A 20,518-nucleotide genomic window follows, 5' to 3' on the forward strand; every position below is an offset into this window, starting at 1 on the left:
GTTTTGGTTTCTCGACGGCAATGTTTTCCGTGGGTGACCGCCGTTACCCTATTTTGCCTTTTTTTTTTCACAGAACTCTTGAATTTATGTATTTTTGTAACGATTTGTTGTTGTTTTTTTCTCGATGCGCCAGAGCCGCCCTTAGGGGTGTGTGACAGGGGCGGTCCCACTGAGCCCCGCACTCGCGGTAGTGGAAGTGAAAAATATGTACATATCAAATACATTTTTTGTAGGAAGAAACAAGGTGTTTGAGCTTTAACTGATTTCATTCTGGAATTTTCATCAATTATGAAATTACTTCTCTCATACATTCTGAATTTCGATCAATTCTGAAATTACTTCTGTCATGAATTCTGAATTTTCATCAATTCTGAAATATTTTTTTTCATTAATTCTAAATTTTGATCAATTCTGGAATTTTTATCTCATTAATTCTGGATTTTGAACTATTTTAGAATTTTTTCTTTGATTAATTCTTTATTTTCATCAATTCTGAGATTTTTCTCTCATTAATTCTGAATTTTAATCAATTCTGGGATTTTTTTTCCTTAATCCAGAATTTTCATTGGTGCTAGAATTATTCATATCACTCAATTATTTCTCATTTATAATTCATGAATTTTAAATTATCATTAGTTCAAAGATCATTTTTTGCCCCTAATTTTCATTGGTTTTGAAATAATCTCTCATCAATTCAAAATTTTCATTTAATTTTTTGTTAATTTACGTTTAATTTCGACCATATTTTTTTGAATGAATATTTTTCAATATTCCTGGATATTGTGATAATTCATGAACCTACGGATGTCGATTCGCCCCCCCCCCAAAATGTATGAAATCGGGGTTAGGGCCCTCCGAAATTATTTTCGCACCGGGCCCTACGTCCTCTAAGGGCAGCCATGCAATGTGAGAATGCTGATGGTGCATGTACAGGCAATGAGTATTTACAGGGAGCCTTTAGCGGGCGGCAAATTGAAGGAATGAGTGGTCGAGAAAATTTGTAGAATTGGGGAAGGGCTGGCAAACATTTTTTGCCCACAGGTGGTAAACCTGTGGGCAAAAAATGTCCAACTCCAACCATGAATCCATCTCTGTCTAGGACGAGAGACTAGGCAGGGCCATCTCAAGCTCATCGTTGGCCCCCGGGCCAAGTTATTTTTCTGAGGCCCTACCTGGCAAATTCTCGAAAAATGCAACTACTTATTTTTTTTTTAGGCCTCTCTTCTCTTGAGGCCTCAGGGCCGTGCCCGGGTAGGCCCATGCGTTAAGACGCATGGGTCCACTGAGACTAGGTCTGGGATCGACCAAACGAGTGACGTAGACAGTTTGCGAGCATAGTGTGCAAACAAAGGAGCGTACGAACATGTGAATGACCAAAACAGCTACCTACAGCAGGTTCAACCACTTGAGTGAACAAAGGAATGACCTAGAGACTGAGGGACCAGGTCAGTGAGCAACCAAAAGTGTGGACTGGTGCGTGTGCAAGCATGTGATTGACCGAAACAGTACACAAGCATTTGAATGTCCAAAAGAGTGACCTAGAGTGTGTGTAAGCATGTGAATGGAGAGACCTAGAGAGTGAAGGCTCAGGAACAGATGTTAGTGACCAAAAGAGTGACTTAGAAATGCAGATGAATTTACAGCTAGGGATGGGGGGGGGGAGCAAGTGGGCTATATCAAGGCAAATGCAGAGAATGAGTGATCCACAAAATTATAAACTAAGAGAAGGGTGGCAAAATCATAAATCCGTCTCTGTGTGTGCAGGACCTCGAAAACGGCACACACACACACACAATAGTTAGTGTGTATATGTTCCCGGGGAGCCACGCAACCAATAATACCCCTCGTTGTGTATGTTGTTCCCAGAGGAGAGAATCTTCCTTACATCCCTCATCCGCGTTCGTGGTTGGATCCTGTTGCTGCTCTTCGTCCTCCTGCGGCGATGATGATGTGTGTGTGCCTCGGATGAGGAGGGATGCTGCCGCTGCTGCCCTGTTTTCACTGCTGCCATCGGTGTCGGCGCCCGGTTAGCGGCGTCTTTGTAACTGCTGGAAGATAGGCAAACATGGTGAATGTATGGTGGTAGAGTGCTGGTGGAACATTGCCATTGAGAGAGAGAGGGAGAGAGATTGAGGCAAACGTCTCTCTCTTTCTCTCTCTCGGTCTCTCTCTCTGTAGAGGAACGTTTCCTCGGTTGGTTTTCTGGGAGCCTGTTTTTAAGAAATGGCAGGCGACAACGGTTGAAAATAAAAAAAGAAAGAGGGCACCCACTCGTCGAAGAAGAAAACAAAACTGGAGGCCATCGTAGTAAATGTACCAACACCACCACCACCACCTTGTGCCGTACCCACGACCAACAAGACTGACCGTCATCGTTGTTTGTTATCATGACCAGCGGTGAGGCCCAGTCCACCAAAGGAATACCAGGTGGACGCTTCGACTTTGACGACGGCGGGACGTTCTGTGGCGGTTGGGAGGACGGCAAGGCTCACGGCCATGGAGTGTGCACGGGTCCCAAGGGCCAGGGGGAGTACAGTGGTTCGTGGCACTGCGGGTTCGAGGTGTCCGGTGTGTACACCTGGCCCAGCGGCAGCACCTACGAAGGCCAGTGGCAGAGCGGCAAGCGTAACGGTTTCGGGGTCGAGACCCGAGGCCGGTGGGTGTTCCGTGGCGAATGGACGACCGGGCTGAAGGGACGGTACGGTGTCCGGCAGTGCATCACGTCCGGGGCCAAATACGACGGGACCTGGGCCAATGGTCTGCAGGACGGATACGGATCTGAAACATACGCCGATGGAGGTATGTCTTTGCTTAGTATTTCCTACACACACATTCACCTATTATCATTCTCAATATGCATAAAACGTGATATATAAATATAGTCAATTAAAATTTTTACGGGCAAAGTCCCGTAGCATATGGTACCCGAAAAAAAATTTAAAGCCTATATATGTTTGCCGTTGTAAGATGCTAGGCCTGATTTCTGCCTGCTTGAGCAAGTAGGACAAATGCCCGAGGCCCTTACTGGTCCCAAAATATAGGCAACTTATTTTCGCTGGCCAAACACACATTTAAGTTCCTATTCAGGGGGGCTTCTAAATAACTACTTTCCCCAGAGCCCTCTCAAGTCTAAATCAGCCCTGATAAAGTGTTTCTGTCAGAGATTCTGCATGCATTACTTCGAACCTTTCAAACCTACACTGCAGCACTTCTTGTCCGCAGACCCCAAGGCATCTCCATGAGGAATACTAATAAATAGGAGTGCAAATGAGATTATAGTAATGACGTGGAGAACATTGATATTTGTTTCAAAAAACCCTAAGAATATATTTTCTAGATGATTCTTAGATCATGTATGTTATTTTAAGGACTCATGAACACTTCAAGGGTTCCACAGACAGTGTTGTATTAACGCATAGGCCCACCCGGGCACTTCGAATGCAGGGGGGGGGGGCTATGAAAATGAGATTTGTTTAAAACTTCTCCGAGAGTAAGGATGTGTGATGAGCAAGCATTTCTAGCTAAATAGGAGTCTCAGAAAAAACAATTTAACAAAAGCCCATGATGCTCTTAAAACGGCCGTCTCTACAAATCATTAATATTTCTTCAAGGACTCCCTAGAACATAGATGTTATTTCAAAACAATTTTAGAACATGCAGGGCTTCAAGGGTTCAATAAAAATATATTATCTGAAGGGTTCCACAAAAGCCTTCAAAGAGGTTGAGGAAACACTTCTGTATGTGGGGGGGGGGGGTTCAAACTGCCCGTTATATAAGACATTATATTACGAAGATTTTCAGTCTAAACGGTCGAAATTAAATAATAGGTAATTGATTTCACAGAAACTGTGCCATTTAATTAATATTTTATTACCAGTATTCTGTCCACTCTCAATATAATCAAAGATCCATCATATATATGGCCCACGGTCGTGGTCAGAAATTTCTATCGGAGGAGGACAACTGGTGCTTCCGAGGATGGGGAACCAAAGTGACATAACAACAGACTGAACTATGTTAATCCTCATATTTCTATCATTTGCTGACATTTCGGGGGGGGGGATGAACCCCCAGGTTCCCTTCTCTCACTACGGCCTTGATATGGCCTATAACGTTCAGCGATAACAACGATATTCCATTCTCACCTGTAACAGTGTTTCTCATACTTTTTCAGCCGGTGCCCCCCCCCCCCGACCTTTATCCAAGGCCCCATTACCCTCATCCAAGATCGAGATCCTTTCTACTTATCGAATCGAGTTTAATCAAAACTAAATTCATAATGAGCGAATTTTTTATGAATAAGATCGATCTCGACAACCCTAGGCCAGATAATTCAGCACTCGGAGGGACGATCGCCTGCCTTCTGGATCACCTGGCCTAGGGTTCTCGATATCGAACCTATTTTCACCATAAGTCTATGGGAAATACTGGACGATCCACACACAGCAAAGTGACCCTGGGCAAGAGTTCAGTGAGCTCCCTTCTTGTGGGCGTTTTATTCATGTCAGTCTCAATATATACATGCTTACATACTTACATACTAACTTAACACTCGAAAATCCCATCGTGCAAGTCCCCTACAGATATGAGACACCGGGTCAAGTGTCTAAGCATTAAGATGACTCTGGTTCTGTAAACAGCTGTACTGGATTCTGAAAGTAGTCATACTCTCCCCCCCCCTCATTTCTTCACAGCTCTCTGAGCTTCCCCCCCCCCCCATTCTTTTGTCGTGACTCCTCTTCCATCTTATTTTCACCTTCCAATCTTCCATCTTAGTCTTCCCCCCAGACTACCCCAAGAACGCACGAGAGGCATATGTCTCGAGATTGAAAACCACTGACCAGGAAGACCATCTAAACCACCTCGGAAGCCGGAAAAACCTTTTTCGAGCCCCTTGAACCCAATTCGTACATAAAAAAAAAAAATTTGTTTATGCTTGCGTCAATAGAAAAAAGAAATCTTCAATAATTTCAGGGAGGACTGTTAAATTGGCCCACACACGTGTGTGTGTGATTATTTTTCCGTATGAATTTTATTCTTTCGCACACTGACTACACGAAATAAGACTGTAACTGAAATGGATCACAAAGTATCATCATTTCAAGATTTCATAAAATGGCATCGTCGAGATTCGAGGTATTCGGCCAATCATCGCGTGCGGAACAGCCCAGAAGTTGGGGAAGAGCAAATCTTGGAGATAGGATAGGGTCGAGAGTTCGGTTGATTAGGAGGACAGGTACGTGCACTGACAAAACAAACGCTACCGCCACCCGGATTCCTATAAATGCACTGCTAATAAATAAAAGAAATAAAAAAGGGGGCATAAGAAAGTGCTCATCACTAAAAATAGTCTAAAAATAGTAGGACCCCAGGGAAAGGTTGGTTCGCTGCTGACAAAGTGCAAATGAACGCGCTCGCGATCGGATTTGTATAGTTTCCTCTTCTCTCCACTCCGCAGAGAGAGATTTCCCTTCGGAGATAAGAAGGACGTCCCTCTCGATCTTTTTCCGCCTTTGTTGCATCATCATCCTCGCCACAGAACTTTTAATCGTTGAATCACCAAATTTATACGACTCTTTGGGCTTTTTTTTCAGTTGCGTAATGAATTCGAGCGACTTTCGTAATTTTCATACACAATATTAATGACATCATCAAGTTAGAGCAGTAATTCTCAACCTGCAGCGACATGCCCCCCCCCCCCGTATGATTCTAGTCTAAAGGGGTGGAGGCACAGGGTAAAATCAGATGAAAAGGGGAACCACGGCAAATCTTGAAAGGGCCACAGAGAAAATAAATTAAGCTTGCAAATGACATATGGTGTGTGTGTGTGTGGGGGGGGGGGGTGGAGATGTGGCTACTTTCAGCAGAACTGGAGCTGTCTATAGAAACCGAGAGCCATCTTAATTCTTGGACCCCTTGTAGCATGATCCTGTTGTCTCATATCTATGGGGGCAGGGTCGTCTTAAGAGCATCGTGGGACCCCGGGCCAAATGATGAGAAACATCACCTGGTGAATTCTCGAAAATTTCAAGGAGGTTGCATTTTTATGAGGTCTTTATTCTCTTGAGCCCCCCCCCCCCAACCGACCTTCCCCTTACCCCCCAACCGGGCTTCGGTTGGGGGGTAAGGGGAAGGGGAGCCGCCTCTATAGAGAATTTATAGAGTAAAAAAAACAACGAGGTTTCCTCCGCGCCCAGTGCAAGAGCCCTGCCAGTTCTATCCTCGTTGGGGTACTCACTTAAACCATTGAGGATAGATGCTTTATTTCATGCTCGGGAGATATTCACTGACAACTCAGATGTACACCTTATGATTCAAATGATTAGCATAATGATTATTTCAGTTGAAGCCATATGTCAGAGTTCTTGTACTTTTGGTACTTGGGTGCCTTTCGTCTGGTGATGGCAAAGCCCTTGATTCGCGAATATGTTTCCCAACAGTCTTACAAGGTTAAAGCCTCGTGAGTCCAAACCATGTGTTCAACAGTGCACGGCATGGAGACCCATGGCCCCACGTCCCGCAGTAGGACCCGTAAGCTGAGACCTTTGGTGGGGCCCCAGGTCAGAGTCTTCCCCCCCCCATTATGAATTTGTAGTGTGAAAAACAAAAAGCATCTTATGAGATTCATCTCGGGCCCCCGGGCAGGCACCCTTCCACACCCATTCCCTTTGTGGGGGCAATGCAGGGACCTCAGTTTAATAGGGGCTCGATAAGATTTGGCATAATTATTTATGACAGCAAATATGTAAATTAAGAGGTGCAGCCTAGGCTCTCTTCATTTTGCCCTGGGAGCTATGATGCACTTCAGATGGCAGTAGGTAGGGCACACTTATTTTGGATAAATATTCAAAATTTTGTTTTAGTTCTGTAGAGCAGCCTCATTATCATCAAGGGTTCCACGGAACAGCCTTATAACTACCAAGTGTTCCGCGAGAAACTTTACGTTGGAACACCTGATATATACAGAACAGATGGAGGCATACGACTTTTTGAAGCGCGACCCCCCCCCTTTTGACAGCAACTTTATCGGTGACACCCCCCCCCCCGCCTCTACGCAATATGTCCCGTTTTCCGGGACATTCTTGATTTTTTTTTTTTTTTTTTTGTGAATGAATGTGGTTTAATTTTTCCATAATCAATAATGAGCGAAATCAAATTATTTCCCAATGTGTAGTTGGCAGACTGTTTTATTAGGAAATTTCAAACTACCCACATGCTTTTAGCTTTGAATCCTGCAGACGGTGTCCAACCCTCCTAGATACTACTTGTCTAGCTTTGCGACGGAATGTTAACTAGCTCGTGCTAATTAAAATAGAAATAGAGAATAGAGGAAATATTTCTATTTTAACAAGCACAAGCTAGTTAACAGGTGTCATCAAAAGAGCCGCAAGTTGAGACGGAATGCGTATCTTGCGCATCGTAATAGTGCAAAGTGGATAACTTGGTAACCGAACTCAGGGTCACCATTACCAAATGCAGGGAAGAATACTTTTAGTCGATTTGTCATATTATTTTTGAATATTCATAACATTTTATATGGTTGCGGCACAGCCACTCTTGCTTTATCATACAAAACTATTGTTCAGCTACAGAAGTATTTTATATTAGAGAGAGATTACATTATATTATTTTATACAGAGAGAGTACCTGGTATGCTCGTCATAATATTTTTTTAACCCCTCGTTTTTCCCGATATTTATAAGCCCTCCCAATATTTTCAATGACTTCTTTTCTTCATCAAAAGAGCTTCAGAACAACATACTAGCGTTATCAATTTTTCGTTATCTAAAATATAGACATTTCCCCCTATACATTCATATACTGTTTATCGTTCCATATTTTCTATTTTTAAAAATATATAGAAATAATTGAAAATCGGTTTATTCTCTGTGAATACCCCTGTACTTCATCAATTGATTATTGCTCGTTTGACAAAATTACATCATATAATACATGTAGCCTATGGCAAGTACCCCCTCCCCCTTCCAGTTCATTAACGCGTCCCACACTTTGGGAACCATTACTCTATTATCAGCCTGGAATGCCAATACAGTAATAGCCGTTAAAGCAGAGATATCATTACAACTAAGGTGGTTATAACTGAGTCATGACTGTATTCATGTTGCTTTTTTTTGGAGGGGGGGGGGAGGAATTCAACTATAAACGTCGGGCACTTTTGGAAACGCTACAAATCTCCCATCTAAATAATGTCTCGAATGGTTACGTGTGCGATCCAAGTAAAGATCCAAATAGTTCCAATGATTACTGAAAGTTTCAATGATCCAGTTTCCGTTTCAATTGAATTTTATTGAACTTTTCGTTCGCTGTGAAAGAGAGAGAAAAGAAAGGAAAAGGCTTTCGCATTAAGCTGATGAAGCAGCGTCTTGTTGTCGAAGTATTATTGTATTGGAATAAGAAGAAAAAGAGATAAATACAGTATATATATATATAAAAGAAAACTACTGCCATCCTTGGTACAATATAAAAGAAGAGAGTTTCGTTGTTTCTCTCTGGTCTTGTCTTTTTTTCTTTATTTTGCATGCATCCATCCTTTAAGATTTTGGATGTTCGCCCTCGTTGTTAAGACCAAAGAAGCCCTTGACCCAGAATTCTTTTCTTGAGATTGTCTTGAGAGGAAGGGAGAGAAAAAAAAGAGATAGTGCTATATCCCGAGCCAAAAAGATAACGTTGAAAAAAAGAAAAGCTTCTTCTGTGGAAGCATTTATTGCAGAATGTCCTCCGCCTGGATCTTGCTGGGATCACGATCATCCAAGAGATAACTTGCGATCAACGGTCCGACTTTTTTTCCTTCGATTATCAAAAATTTATTCGATGATTTTTGATCATCGTTGCGATCATCCGGATGAGAAGCCCATTCGGAAAGACGTCGCTTCTTCTTCTTGCAGATCCAGAGCTTTCTTTCTTGACTGCTCGCACCTCCGGTCTATTGCCACTGTGGAAATACACCACCGTTTCATCCAGTGTCACGCTGACAGATCTCTCTTGGTCTGGGACACACACGGAACGATTCTCGTCATTTTTTTTATTTTTTCATGCTATAAATTTATCCTTGACGGACCCCAAATAGTATGGTCTAGGGACCCACCGAAGATCTCAGCCTAGGGACCCTGTCATTCATTTCATTTCATACCGTACACCGCCCAGGCTCTATCCACTATTGTAAATTTTAGCTATTGCCCCGGATGAGGGGCTGGGTGGTGTTGGGTGCTTTATTATGCATATGATAATTACAAATGTATTACATGTACAATAATAAAAAACATACAGCGAAAATTTATAGAAAATAGCAATTATAGAAAAATTATAGGAAAAAACACAACACACAGGAATTAGAGAAAATTGCAAAAACAGACAAAAATACAAATAGTAGAAATTCACAAAAGCAATTAGAAAAGAAAAGAAAGAAGCAAAAATTCGCAAGCCCCCTCTAGCAAAAATTCGATTGGACCCTCTGTTCTTTGCTGGCCGGATCAAGTTCCGGCCACTGGGACTTTAGTATGGCCCGGTTGGACCACCCCGCCCCGGTTTTTACAGGGTGTGGGGGGGGGGGGGTGCTGTCCAGTGTTATAGCATGTGGTCAGTGGATATTGCCTTCCGGCAGATGTGCAGTCGTGTGGATTTAATTAATGGCTTCGCATCGAAGTGGTGGTGAGCCAAATTGCTTGTGGTTTTCGACTTTCAATAACACAAATACTAGCGAGAGCTGGTTGCTTCTTAAAAATTGTCCGAAGCATAAAATTTATCAGGCTGTCCTATAAATTCGTAAATAGTTTAGTAATTCATAAAAATTGAAGACATTGGTTTGCAAATTGATTTGGAATTTGAATGTGGTTTGTGGAAAGTTTTTCTCATAAAGGGGGATTTTTTTAAAGAAAAAAAGAGTTCGAATTTTCGTCAATAGAGAGCGCTGAAAGAAAGCAAATTATATAATGCCACGAAAGAACCTTTCTTCAATCTCTGTTTCCGAAACATTCGTAAGGCTTCGGTCAGTGATCAGTGACTGAGATAAAAGAACTTTACCAATAATGCTATATCCCAAGGCTATATATTATAGTGAGGGTTGTTTCATCTCTTTGATGTTGCGCTTGCCGCCTTGGATGAGTTTGCGTGGTATCGGAGCCGCTATGTGACGTCACGGCTCGATACTTTTTCCCCGCAGACCACATTTCTTCAATACAGTGCATTTTGTAAGCTGGATTATTTTAAATTTTAGTGGCTTATTTTACTGTTTTTAAATCAGTGATCTCTCGTTCACGGAGTTGTTTTAGCGTCACTGATATGCACGTGGTATTTATGATATTTTTGCGATATTCTTGAGTAAATCAGAGGCAAACAAATGTGAGTTGTGCAATTACAACGTGCGAGAACAATTCTCGGATAAATTTCCCTTGGATAAATGTTTTATCCCTTTATGGATTAACAGTGCCATCGGAGATGTGGAGCAGAACGGTTGATAGCTTCGAAAAAGAGTTTTTAAATCTCTTCATGTGGTGAGCGCGAGACATTCAACCATAGAAAATGTGTTATTAAAGAGCCGAAAGAGACTTATACGAAGGAGTTCCCTGATATATGCGCACAAGCTGTCCACATTTGTTCTAGGATGAAAGGTTTTTATCAAAATTTAAAGTTTGAATAGAGATAAAGAGTGTGTTCGGAAAGAGATGGAAAAATCAAGGAAATGGATAAAATATCTAAGAAATAGTTCGTAAGTAATTAGTATCTCTTTTTTGTGGTATATATTAGCATAATAATAATTTCAAACATTTTATATCGGGTTTTTTTTCTTCCCATGTTCTTATGTTGCAGTTGCATTGGTGCTTGACGTGTGACGTCAAATGTACCGACTCCAGCGCCTCGTGAAACAGCCCTTGTTATATGGCCCTGGCTTTATCCACCAACGGTCGCAATGAGATTACAACTTAATTTAACTAATGTACGCGACAGCAACAGGAAAACGCATAAATGAGCCGTTAATCGTACGCTCTGCATTTTATAGGATTCCTATTTGAATATTTTCAGTTATTCGCTTCCATAGAGCGCCCTCTATCGACAAAAAATCGAACTAATTTTGTTTTTCTGTATCAAAAAAAAATCCCGCTTAACTTTTTTGCAAACCCAATCAAATATGCCTTTACCCTCCCCCCCCCCTAATGCAGAGCCCCTAGGCTGGATCTCTTGTGGGGTCCCAGGCTGGTCATTTCACATGCCCTCTAGAGTGAATTTATAATGTAAAAAACCTAAAAATTTCAAGAATCATCCTTATGTATTTGACTAGATAGATAGATAGAACCGCTCACAACCCCGGACTGATGCAAAACACGTTACTTCCGTTACCTCAAAAGAGGCAGAGTTGTGTTGGAAAAGTTAGCAAAGATGTATAGTGGTGGCTCCCCTTGCTCTCAAGTATCGAATCACTCTCGTCGTTCTCCCCCATGAAGACAGCCATCAACTCGATGCAACATACAAGCCATTTGACTAAAATGGATAGCTCAACTCAATGACTAGGGAGAAAAATTGCACGTGCGCCCAGTGGCACATGAGGGCCGGAGACCGTAGCCTGGGATTTCAAAAGAAGTGTGGAAAAGATTTATAGGGCAAGAAAGAAGGAGTTGGCATGTTGAAGTGGGAGAAATTTGAGAATGGTCTAAATACACAATGTATACAAAATATATATATACAGCGCCTCCACTGTGACGGGAAACGACAAAACAAAGCCTCCGTCCATAGTGCTTGGCAGTTTTGTTTGCCTTTCCGTTTACATAATATGCAATATATACACACACACAGAAAGTACACAGAAACTCCACTGCGAAGGGAATAATCAAACAGAGCCTCCATTGACAGTGCTGGGCGTTCACATTTGAATTACTCACATATATTTATATAATATACGCTATTTACATAATATAAATTTCCCTTTTTATATAATTGGTAATGCACATAAACATTACTATGTACAATACATATTGGGAACAAATGCCATTATGAGCTCATACAAATATTCATATAATTATTGTCATACTATGAAAGTATATATACAAAAAACATTTGTTTATTCTTCCAGTTGTTTACGACAGGCTCGCTGAGTGTCGCCTTTATGATAGGGTGTGTGAGGATACTAATTCTTTACTTTCAAAAATAGCTCACACATACACAACATGACTTGATTCCCAATCATAAATCATATACAGTGTATATTACTTAAATATATTGTATTTGAGTAAATTTTCAAGCATGCACAAATAAATAGTTCTCATGCTTAAGAAATTATACGATATTTAAATTAAGTGCTCTATGCAACTTTGTGTGTGTGTGTAAAACTGATACATGGAATCTCCTAAACTGCAAAAGACTTTTCTGTGTAATTAAATTTAAAGATGTCTGTTCATCTGTAAAATTAAAAGAATAAGTGCAGATTTCTTCAAACATATTTCCTGCGACTTTTCGAGTATAAAGTTAAAAAATATATATATTTCATCAATTTTTTTTCTGAAAAATTAGCAAAATATGGAAAATCTGGTTTTTGAAGGGGGGGATCTTCATTTGTATCTCAACAATTTCTTTGGATCGTAAAATACCAATTATGAACACCAGAGGGTTGTTGATTTCATTTTAAAAAACTGTATGGGATCAGACTTCTTTGTTCTCAGCGTAAAATTTATTATATCATTACACTGAAAAAAATTAAAAATATGTATAGCAAATTAAGTTCATAACATATCAACTAGCTATATAGCTCTCTTATGAAAAAATGTTTTTTAATTTTTAATTTTTTTTTATTCAGAAATTCTTGAGATTTTATCAATTATTCATAATAAAATCATAATAAAACATTTTTGTTTTCAATCGATAACTCACAGATTCAACGATAGATAACGTCTTAAATAAAAAGTTAATTCAAAATTTAGAATCCAGAAGGTTGCTATAAAATAGCTTGCCCTATTTGAAAGTATCCTCAGTTAAAACTAATGAACGAAATGAAACCAAAGTGCACGCACAAACTGTGGAAGACATGGGAAGATTAATTCCACAAAAAATTGTACCAAAAGTCGCCGATAGGAGAGAGTTTGGCGCCGCACATTCGCATGCATATCTAGATAAATTATATGTCAATGACCTTACACACAAGTATTATACAGTCTGTGAATCTTGATGAGATTACTGTTTATATTTTCAAAGCTTGTGTGAATTTTTTCGTGTATCCATTATTGATCATTTCTAACTTGTCTATATATAGTCTAGAGTTTTTCCACGTGAATGGGAAAAATCCAAAATAATTCTAATTTATAAGAAAAGGGATAAAGCCTGTCTAACGAACTATATTTTGACCGGTGACAATTATTTCTTGTCTTTCAAAGATTTTTGAGTCGGTTATACATGCAAGAATATATCCTCAAATTAATAAACTCATATCAGTTAATCAACATGGTTTCATGTCCAAAAGATCTCTGACCAATTTGATGAATCTTAACCTTAGTATAATTGAAGCAATTAATAGAAATACCCAATTAATAGAAATATTCTGCATAGGGTGGAAGTTATTAGGTTATTCCCCTTAACATATACCCAGTTTTCCGACTACGCAAAATAATGGAATTATCTCAACTATTTTTTCGAGATGAGTATAATTTCAAATGAGAAACAGTATCATTTACCACTGTCTTAGGGTGACCAGATGCCCCGATCTTTCACCAATAAATGCACTATCCCTCTTCTCCCGGTTTTTTTTTCTCTCCGCATGATTTAAGATTCAATAAAATGAAATTATTTTTAAGATGTCGTTTCATTTTGAATTTTCAATCTACCTAAATTTTTTTTAGTTTCGAATCTAAAGGGTTGTGCCATCAACACGGCCGCAGGTTCGGACAGAATGTGTAACTTCATATCATCACGGTACTGAGTTGACACCTCGGTACTAAATCAGAGCTAGGGCCGTCTTAAGAGCATCACGGGCCCCGGGCCAAGTGATTTTTCTGAGGCCCTACCTGGCAAAGTCTGGAAAAATTCAACTACTCATTTTTCTAAGGCCCCTATTCTCTTGAGGCCCTGGTGGGCCCATACCATAGGCGGAGATAGACTTGGAAGTCTGGGGGGGCAAGGTCATTATTGCTGGAGGGGGGCACGATGATGATGATGTCAATTCATATACACACGTATACATTAGATCTGCCCACTCCACTTTGACGCTGGAGGGGCAGTGCTCCCCCCCCCCGCCCTCCAGTATCTCCGCCCATGGCCCATACGTTAAGACGGCACTGATCAGAGCCACTCTCACCAGACGAAGGAAAATATCTTCGCCGGTTCGCAAAACGTTTCGCCAAATTCTTGAAACCTCAGGGCAAATCAAATGACAATTTTGTAAAGAATTAGTTTGTTGTCCATCGAAGGAGCCGAGTCCCATCTCCATAATTTGCTGAGGACCCTTTCAGCTTGCTTGGCTTCCTTGATTATAAGAGAACAGCGATATGCGAACGAAAAACATTTGTTTAAAATTTCTGTGTGTCAGCAGAATAAATTTTGTTGTTGTTGTTTTTTTAATGCTGCATACCTATGTAAATTCTATGCGCAAAATTATGTCCGACGCGAAATCACTTTTCGTAAACACTAAAAACATAGCAACTGATATTTTAAAGTTTATACCATCATTCTCCATAAAAGTAAAAAATTTATAGTTTGAGAAGCTATATATTGTTTATTTTATATTGCATTTTTTGGGTTAAATCCAACCACCATTCTATTTTAAGAATCACGACAGTTATTTTTGTTTTCATTCACTAGGTGGCAGTAGAGTCCCAGCTTGACGCTGTTTCTTGCAATTTACAATAACAATGGGAAATTTTTCTTCCAAATTTTCTTTTCGCCGGTCTGCAACCAATTTCTCTCTCATTTATGCTATCCTGCGGAAATGTTCGCTTAATTTTTCCTTGTCCCCCCCCCCCCCCCCCGCCGGGATGTTTCATCATATCCATCATACTCACCACAGACATTGCACCATATCACATTCATTTTCTTCGTTATTGTCAAAATTCTTTGCATAGAAAATCATTCATCGAAGTTTTCCTGTCGAAACCATACATAAATAGTCTACTACTTCTACTTATAACCGCGCATACACCTCGCAAAATTCCTATCGAGAATTTCTAACGCATTAGTTACATGTTACATAAGCAATATGTTGTGAGCTTGCATGCATGATCTTAACTTATTTATATCGTCAGAGTTATGCGCGTTTCGTGTTATACTGTTGCTGTCATCTGCCTTCCACATTTCTAAGTGAAAATGGCAAAGCCTGAGTTTCCACGTTATCCAAGTATCGTATTGAAGAGTTGCTTGCTCTCTCTGAGCAGAGACTTCTTCGAATGAAAAACCGGCAAAAGCACTCGCGCCTCGAATTTGGTGCGAAGTTGGCCAATTTTTGTGCCTCCAAACCAGCATGGAAGGAATTTGGAAGGGAAAAACAACATAAAGAGATAAGCTGTGAAAGTTGAGAGAAAACGTCTTTTCTTTTGCTCAAAAACTTACGAAAGAAATGCTTAGATTTTCAACCAACTTTTTTTTTGTTTGAGTTTTATTATTAGTGCATGCCGCTTAATGTGATCCCATCGGGACCCGGGTTTCTGATAATAATAATCTATTGATATGATAACTCTATATAGCTGAAAAAGCCTCGGTTTCAAGTACGATGACCATACATTATGTTTGGTCGTAAGGACGTATGGAAACGGTATAACTCGGTTTTTCTTTCCCACATAACTGGTTACAAAATGTCCAATCTCGCCGGGGTTCCTCCCAACCCATATTGTTCTAAAATATTGTTGTTGTTGTTTTCTTTTAAGCTGAAATACTTTTTTAATTCAAATATTGTGAGGAGTTACATCGGAACAATGTAATGTCGAGTATCACGAAATAGGATACTTTTTATAGGTTAACCTTAGTTTAACCTTAACCGGTTTAACCTTAGCTTCGAAAAGAAAAAATATATATATAAACCGAAGCCCTCTGATAACGTTCAGGGAATTTTTTCCCCATGTTATGATATTGGTCTATTCCATACTTTGCGAAAATAGTAACAATTCCCAAATGATAACATTATCCTTGATTCTAATAAGCGACGTTGACTTATACAGGGTGTCTCATAACTTCAAATATTTGCGATGGTGGGGGGGGGGGGGCTGCACGGAAAAAAAATCACTGGAAATATGCAAGTCAGGCTCCTATAGAAGCGCAAGGTTTGCGATTATCAGCTCATTTTCTAACTTTCCTGTTACTGGCGCTTACATAAGGTTTTCATTGTGATGTTGACATTGGTGAATATAACACTATTGGTGAAGTTGTTTCACCTCAGCTTCGAGAATCTTTTGGTTGAATCTTTTTTTGATGATTTTTTTTTTTTTTGAATTGATTTTTTTCAAACAACAAGGAGTCTGTAAATTGTCCTAAAAAACGATAGTCCTCCTCTCTCTTGTCGTTTCGAGTAAATTAATAGTCAATAATGTTTGTAAACATTATCGTATTTTATGTTTATTTACATCGTTATTAATATTATGTATATTTTATTGTATTATATATTATTATTATTGTGTTTAATTATTGATTCAATGCCGTTTTTATTAGTTATTTTTATATGAATGACTAATTGTGGAACGAATTATCCGAGTTTCCATTATTTCCTATGAGGAAGTTTGATTCGAATAACGAGCTATTCGGATAACGATCACGTTGGCAGAACGAATTAATCTCGTTAACAGGTTAACAGAAGTTCCACTGTACATGAACAATGCAAATTCCAAAATAATATAACACTGGTTTTTTACTACACTGCATATTACAGCTGCCTACGGCGCTGGTATTGGTGAGTTTCGACAAAAAAATTTAAAAACAATTTTTACATTTTTACACATATAGTGTACATTTCTATATATATATATATATATATATATATATATATATATATATATACATATACATATATATGTATATATATTTTTTTTTAACCTAGTTTTATTGTATAACTTCGATTGTTCGGTTCGAGCAAATCGAAATTTGCATATGCATAAAATGTCTAATATTAAAAGCATTAGCGCCATGTTAATAATCCAAAATTAAATAGCAAAGAACGGATCAGAGAGGAAATGACGGAGAAGCAGCAGTGAAAATAAAAGCAAAATGAAATGCTAACGCCAATTACAATGAGCCAAATGCACTCGCTCGCTCTCTCTCTCTCAATATCTAAATTTAGAGTCCCTTAAACCTGTTCTAACATCCACGGCACTATTCCTTCTTTTTTTTTAGTTCCCATTTCTTTCTTTTAATATTTCTTTATTTTATAGCTTCCGCTTCTTCTTTCTTAAATTTTGACCTTTTTTTTTCTGAATCTTTGGGGTTGTTATATATGTATTCACTGACTCTTCCCCCCTTTGAATACCTAAATCTTGGATTTGCCTATCAAAACGATTAGGATAATCCGGCACCGTGCCGTTTCCTTACTTCTTCCTATGAGTGAACCATCTTGGGTTTTTTTTTCATGCATTGAACTAGGGAAAGAGATAGAATTATCATCCGGAGGGGAAGGTTGAACGGTCGAGAAGTAAAATCCGTTCGAGAAAACATGCAACAGGATGTTGTAGAGAATCGCGTCATTTCTAGACTATTTATAGAATTTAGCGTCTGGCCGTGGTCCTATTAGTTGACGTAATCACCGTCTTCGTTGTGCAGTGTCGATAACAAAGGCGATGGAATAGCTTCGTAGAATCGGTGTGCCTGGGTCGGGGCTTGAGCCTTTGACTGCCCTTAAAAAATCAGAGCTAGCCTTACAAACACTATGTTATGGAAATAATCGCGAGAGCCCTTTCACGGGACAAATAATTTTACTAATTCTTATGCGATTGAACCTGTCTGTAAAGCGTCACATGAAATTATTGGGTGTCTTTTTCATCTTGCTATAACTCTTTCTTATACACGTAGAGAAAGTTGTACCCTGCACTTGTTAATAGAAGATATGCAAGTGAATAATTTTCTTTTCAAGAGAAATAAGGGGAATTTCTATTTCCAAAAAATCACCATCTCTACTTAAAGAGCAATTTCCTCATGTATTAACAAATGGAAAGGGCATCTTTCTCTACATATGTGTCGCCATCTGGTGGATTTGATGTCGTTTACGAGTCATTAGCTGATTCAAGTTATCGTCCATCGCACGGTACCGTTCAGCCGCTGTATGCTCCAAGGAAGGAATATCCTATCTGCTGCTATAGCGTCGTTGTAGGGCACTCGTTCGGAATGCGAGAGGGCGTTGGTTCGAGTCCCCGTAGCGGCAGAGGTGAATTTTTTTTTTTCCAAAAAAGAAATCACCACTACACAACAACTACAGTCAAACCTCGTTAATGAGTCACTCTTGGGAGAGCAAAAATATGACTTAGTAAGTGGAGTGACTCGTTAAACGGAGTAAGCCATAGCTTGCCAATTCCTGCCTGGGGACAATTGGGACTTCCAAAAAAGTGATCCGGTAAGCGGAGTGACGTGTTAACCGGGTGACGCACTAACGAGGTTTGACTGTATTTCTTTATCTTACCTATATGTTATTTCTCTTCTTTCTGGGGGGAGGGAAAGGGTTGTCTTATCTCATGAAGGCAAATTTCCTAAGCGCGGTCTTTGGTTTTACTAATTATTTTGATTTCATAAATATTTCAGTAATTCGAAATGGCTGCCGTGTTTCATAGTTGAAAAAAATAATAATTCTTATTGTTTCACTGCAAGAGTGAAACCCCCATCAAGCACGTGGCTTGATGCGGCCGAATCTGTCCTCCTGCCCCCCCCCCCACTACAAGGTGGCTCTGTCTTTCCATGCATGGCATATACAGGATGAGCAAGCTGACAAAACTCTAAATTAGAGACCCAACGATCGATCTGATACATATACCGTATCATCGCCCCCACATCCTGAAGCAGGGCCCTAGGCTGGGGCCCCCGACCAGACTTTAACGGGACCCCTTTATGATGAATTTATAGCGTGAAAAACAACAAAAAATGATTAAAATCACCCCAGGCCCCAGGACTGGAGCCTTGTCAGCCCAACTCTTGTGGGGGCCATGTAACATATGTCCTCGTGTATATTCAAATAATCATTTTAAAATTATGGGCGGGGATCAGCTTACATACGGGTCAGTTTTTGTTGAGAAAAAAAAAACGACCCGCATTATGGTTTTGATGGCCCTTAAATGGGGGGGGGGGCGGGGGTCGGCTTATACACGAGTATATTATACGGAAATTTTTTTAATTTCAAATTCATTATAAAATTGTAAAGTAGAAGATTGGGTGAGTTGTCCTTATGTTAATCAAGCGTTTAGCTTTTTTTTATGGATGAAGATTTGATATCACTATATGGTTCTTGATAGAGATTTTAAGGATTCATTAGAAAAGTGTTTCATTAGAAAACCCTTTGGCTGCGCAAATAGTAGGAGATATGATTCTGCCTCTGATCGAAAAAGAAAGATCAATGGCAATCATGCAAAGAGACGGTGCATAGATTCAATAGAATCGAAAAAAAAAGCGGGCAATACAATATGCCAAGCGATACAAGCACACCTTGTCAAAAAAATAGCCTTTTTTTGCCCTGTGTAATACGTGTGTGGTTTTAGGAATTTCATCTCAACAAAAAAGTAACAACGCAACTAATTCAAATGATTAGGAAATGATTGAGAGGGCCACTAAGGTCATCATCATCTGAAAACGATGGGGGAGGAGGAGTTAAAGGGTTTACCATTCCGTTGTGTGGGGGAATTAGGTTGTATCACGTGCAGGAATGTATATCAGATTACACGTGCTGCCATCTACTTTTCAAATTCTAAGCGTAGTGACATTCTAAAAATATTCGAGAAAAACATTGCGTAAGCGAGAAATAAGTTCCCCACTTCACAGAGAGCTCTGGAGTGCTTTCTACAGCTCTAACGTGACAAAATTTCGTCTACGGGCATAGGCGGAGATAGACTTGGAAGTCTGCGGGGGCACGATGATGATGATGTCGATTCATGTATATACATACCGTATATACTCGTGTATAAGCCGACCCCCCTACTTCAGGACCACCAAAACCGCAATAAATTGAAAACCCGTGTATAAAGCCGACCCCAAAAAATCCGTGCATTTCAGAGAAAACCAAATTCTTATATTTCCATGCAAAATGAATAGCTTACGGAAATTTACAATAGAAAACGATTCAAACTTTTTAAACTGTTTCTTCCGAGTCTCTAAGCTCATCGTAATCCATCAGATCATCATAGGGTGCGGCATCGCCCCTATGATGATGGGTACGCTGTCATCGCCATTGTCACTCTCAAAGAGGATATCATCTTCAGTTCCGTCCGTCGCATTGCTGATGCAACACTTTTTGAAGGATCGGATGATAATTTCGGTGGAGATTCCACGCCTCATGTACCCATTGGCTCACTAGGCCAATGTCAGGTTTCTTCAAGGCACCACCTTTTGTGGTTTCTTTATCATC

At 39.8% G+C, this 20,518-nt stretch overlaps 1 protein-coding gene across 1 annotated transcript in view; it reads left to right on the forward strand.

Moving 5' to 3' along the window:
* Window positions 1-2,152: 2,152 nt before the first annotated feature.
* Window positions 2,153-20,518, forward strand: part of LOC149069324 (junctophilin-1-like) — a 43,201-nt gene continuing 24,835 nt past the window's right edge. The window contains exon 1 of the mRNA XM_089250121.1: window positions 2,153-2,799. Within this exon, the coding sequence (XP_089106247.1) occupies window positions 2,388-2,799 (412 nt within the window). The 5' untranslated portion in view covers window positions 2,153-2,387. The remainder of the gene's footprint in view (window positions 2,800-20,518) is intronic.

Source organism: Pholcus phalangioides, unplaced genomic scaffold (genome assembly GCF_987345545.1).
Source record: "Pholcus phalangioides strain wild (caught in Gottingen) unplaced genomic scaffold, Ppha-v1.0 ptg000022l_1, whole genome shotgun sequence".
NCBI classification, from domain to species: domain Eukaryota; kingdom Metazoa; phylum Arthropoda; class Arachnida; order Araneae; family Pholcidae; genus Pholcus; species Pholcus phalangioides.